This window comes from Colobus angolensis, unplaced genomic scaffold (genome assembly GCF_000951035.1).
Source record: "Colobus angolensis palliatus isolate OR3802 unplaced genomic scaffold, Cang.pa_1.0 Scaffold476, whole genome shotgun sequence".
NCBI classification, from domain to species: Eukaryota; Metazoa; Chordata; class Mammalia; order Primates; family Cercopithecidae; genus Colobus; species Colobus angolensis.
The window spans coordinates 338988-343213 of record NW_012118221.1 but is presented as its reverse complement, the minus strand read 5'-3'; the positions used below and the strand labels follow the sequence as shown (position 1 = coordinate 343213).

At 52.1% G+C, this 4226-nt stretch overlaps 1 protein-coding gene across 3 annotated transcripts in view; it reads right to left on the bottom strand.

Annotated features, from left to right (window-relative positions):
* The window catches only part of JADE2 (jade family PHD finger 2), a 58407-nt gene that overhangs the window by 43318 nt on the left and 10863 nt on the right, over positions 1 to 4226 (bottom strand). For all 3 annotated transcript variants that reach the window (XM_011958810.1, XM_011958812.1, XM_011958813.1), the window contains exons 2-3: positions 2951 to 3008; positions 788 to 882 (exon numbers count right to left, since the gene is read on the bottom strand). In XM_011958810.1, coding sequence (XP_011814200.1) covers positions 788 to 882; positions 2951 to 3008 — 153 coding nt within the window. The remainder of the gene's footprint in view (positions 1 to 787; positions 883 to 2950; positions 3009 to 4226) is intronic.

Genomic DNA, 4226 nt, shown 5'->3' with positions numbered 1-4226 from the left:
AAAAAAAAAAAAAAAAAAAGAACCAGGATTAAGACCCTCCATCTCTCCATCTCTCCATCTCTCCATGCTCCTGTAGCCCCATTTGTGCCAAAGGCTTCTTCTGTGGTCAGTGCAATGAATGCCTCATGGTATTAGCACTGAAGACCTAAAAGAAGGAGCAATAAGGCCCTAGGGTGGGAGTTTTCAGGGACCTCAGGAAGGAGGGTCTAGGTGTCCAGGAGTCTACCCACCCCCAGTGCTCTTCTCAGTTCCAGAGGCCATAAACCTCTACCTGCTGTAACAAACATCCCAGGTCAAAGTAAGGAAGGCTTCTGTGAAATGGGTACAAGGAACCTATGACTAACTGGCTCTGAGGAGCCCATCTCTTATCCATGCGCCAGCAAATCCTTATCACTCTTGGCTTAGCCTACAAAATGTCACAAGCCCTACTGCTTCTCATTCCACTGCTACCACCCAACTCTAAGCCACCACTGTTTCCCTGCTGGACAACTGCAACTCTCCCTTCTCTCACAGCAGCCAGGGGGAACTTTCACTAAAACATCAGGCTGTGTCATTACCCTGTCTGAGATCCTTGAAAGGCTTCTCCCCTTGCTCAGATCAATTGGAACACCTTCACAACAACCTGGAAGGCTGAGGGAAACTGGCCCCTACTCCCCTTCATTCCACTCGGCCACACTGGCCTCTCTCTGCACTGCCCATGCCCTCTGCGAGAAATGCCCTGCCCCTGTCTCCGCAGGGCAGCTCACTCTCATTCCCCACAGATCTCTGGGAGCTCATCACTACCCACCTCGGAGGGCTTCTTTTCGTTCTGTCGGGGCCAGCCCGACTTGGTGCTGCTGGGCAGTTTGGAGCATCTTGATGCGGATGTAGATGTCACATGACCTGCAGAGAGAGAACAGTCTATTAGGGGTCCTGGAGGGCCAGGAGCACCACCCACTCATGCTCAAGAACAGGAAGCTTCTAAGCAAAGCCCCGGCTAGAATGTTCAGGAGGCAGAAACCTCAGTGAGCACCTAGTGGACTACCCTTGCTCTGGGCCTCAGTCTCCCCACTGATGAACGGGGACATGAAGCCTCCTCTACTCGCCAACCAGAAGGGCTGGAGAAATCAAAGGCTGTTACTGGGGCTCAGTATTAGTATAATGTGTGACCCCAGACAAGTCCCTGGCCCTCTTTGGGACTCTGCTCAAAGAGAGCTGGAATAAGCCTTTCATGCCCACTCTTCACCCTGCCCCAGGTTAGGTACTGTCCCAATACTCTGGGATGATGCAGTGGGTCTTCAGAGGCAGAGCAGGGCAATGGGAAGAGAGATGCTCTGAAGCAGATCCAGGCTACCAGCAGAGTTCTGACCCAGCCACTTACTAGCTTGTCACCCCAGGCAAATGATTCAATCTTGCTGAGCCTTAGTTTGTTCTGTAAAATGAGGACAAGAGAACACCTATCTTCAAAGGGCTGTTGTGAGGAGTAAGTGGTATCATGCCTGTGAAGTCTGAGCACAGTCCCAGGCACACAGTGGTTCCTCGGTAAACATTAGCTATAATTCTTAGGGTCTAAGGCCCTTGCTGGATGACAGGGCTGTGGCCTCTACCCCTATGAATCAAAGGAGCAGCAAGATATACGGAGACACTATGGTTTTGGCTGAACAGGAGTAGCAGCCATGGGTGGGCACAGTGGAGGGGGCTGGTGGGGAGCCTTGCAAGTACCTGGCCCTCTCAAAGGGTTCCTCTGCCTGCAATAAAGTTAGAAATGGAGGATGTGGTTTTTGGTTCTACTGAGCCAGGCCACAGGCAGCATGTTGTAGCCACAAAAGGCCAGATGCTGTGATCTCCTGCTGTAGGGAAGAAGGGCTGGCCAGGTGGGATGCCAGAGCCAAGCTGAGCAAACAGAGCCTAAAGGACAACAAATGAGACCTGGAGGTAGGGACAGGGCTGAGACCTCCTTGGTCATCCTAGTGGATCTACCCTTAGGCTTAGGCTCTTGGGGGGCTGTGGAACTCTGGGAGCTAAGAGGGGCCTTGGCAAGCCGCCTAATCTCGCTTGCTCATAAGTGTGAAGAAACAGGTCTAAATTTGCACAGCTCCAAGCCCGGCCTCCTTGGCAGGTCAGCCTCTTCCTTAGCCTGGGCCTCCAGCAAGGCAATCATTGCTAGATGAGATCTTCCTGGCAGCACAACCCTCCTACCCACAGCAGATGGAACTCCTTACTCCAACAGGCACAGGCAGGCCTGGCTTTCTGGGCACCTGAGAAGAGCTGCCTTATGACCTACTACCAGAGCCCTCACTTTGCATAAACCTCCCTTCTCTTCTCCAAATTTCAGGGGAGGCTCCCTAAACTTCTTCTGCTGCTTGATAATGCATTCCACACACCCCTCCCCGCAACCATCACATCCAATTGACACGCCAATCCACACACAAGTCTAACTCTGGGATTCTATTGCCAAGATTCTATGAAGGTTGGGTATCTCCATTGATTTGTTCAGCAAACATTTACTGAGCACCTACCATGTGCCAGATCATAGCTGGGGATATAGTGGTAAGCAAGACAAGAGACCTCTTATCAAGGAGCTTACCACTGATTGGGAAATGGTACTTATCCAGTAAGTATGATAAAAGGTGACTGGGTTTGTATCTGTTGTATATAGACTTTCTATACGGGCCTTGACTTAATATATAGAGAAGCCCAAAGGGGAGCCAATCTGTTCCAACCAGAGCAAAACAAATGGAGCTGGGACCTAGAGGGTAAGGGGGAGTACAGCTGGGAGAACAAGGCCCTGGAGGTCATGGAAGGTGCAGGGACTTTTTTAGAAGTGGAGAAACCTGACTTAATTTATGCTTTCATCAACATGCCTCTTAGTGAAATTAAGACCATAGGGCAGCCTCCTCCCATCTGGGCCTGTGGGCCTAATCACTATTCAAATGCTTTCCCTGTAGGAGCCCAAATTGGAAGGCCTTACTGTCAGTGGTGTCAGAGTTGTCACTGCTGATGGAGTATTTTCGCCTCTTCTCTTCCATCTGCAACAAAAGGCAAGCCCATTATACTCACGGGTGGCTTGGGAAATCCTCAGCCTCTCAGAAAATCACCCCATAACCTACCTCCCCACTTATTCCACTGCGGAAAGAACAGAATAAAGCCCTGCCCTAGCCTTCTTCTCTGCCAGCATCACCCTCTTCCACCCATCCACAGAGGCCCTGGGATTCTAAAGGGCTGCATCTCCCACCTCCTGAGCCCAGAGCCCTCGGTTAAGCAAGGATCTAAACAAAGCTGTTGTAGAGGGAGAGGACAGGGGGGTGTCACCAAGCAGAAGCTGAATAGTGACCATGACCTGCCCAGTCCCAGCTGCCACCCAAGGACACTCAGGCCCACCACTGCAAAGGCCTCCTGAGCCACAAGTCCTCTAGGGATGTTAAGAGGGTAGAGGACAGGAAACAAGGCTGATTCTTCCAGGAGGACCGTGCTATCGGAAGTTAGGGACAAGCCAGCACAGACAACACTGAGGGCTTAGTCCTGGGAGTGGTGGTCAGCAGTGTAGAGAAGCAGGAGAGAGGTGGGGGACACTCCAGAATGAGTCCCTGAGACACATCAGGCCCAGGGTGACTGGTCCTGGGTTGAGCTACCCTGTCCTCCTACTCCCCATCACCCTTCCCAGATAAAAGTACAAATAAACTCTACCTCAACTGCAACATCTAACTTCACAGTATTAAGGACAGCTCTCACATAGAGGCCTCATACTGAGCTCACACAGAGTCTTCCCTTATCCACACCATCTCCTGTTCTAACCAGGTGAGCTGTGAGCTCCATTTACAAGTGAGGCCAGTACCCTGTCCTGCTGGTAAGTGGCTGAGATGGGACTGAATCCATAAGGTCTGATCCCCAGGCGCATGCTGAGCTGCCTTTGTACCCTCCATCAGCTCCTGGCTGCTGGAAGTGTTTTCCCACCACCGTTTCCTATAATCCTCATGAGTCCCAGGTGGCAGAGCCTGCTCTCATCCCCTCAGAGGGGAGCACAGCAGGTGGTGCGTTAACCTGCTCTGGGTCTTACAGCTCGCCTGTGGCTGAGTCCTAATGTGGGAACACGTCGGGGGCTCAGGGTTCAGAGCACGCTCCCCTATGTTCCCTGACTGACTCCCCACAGCAAAGGATAGGGAGGAGTCTGTGTCAGTAGAGAAAGCCCTGGCCGGGCGCGGTGGCTCAAGCCTGTAATCCCAGCTACTCCAGAAGGCTGAGGCAGG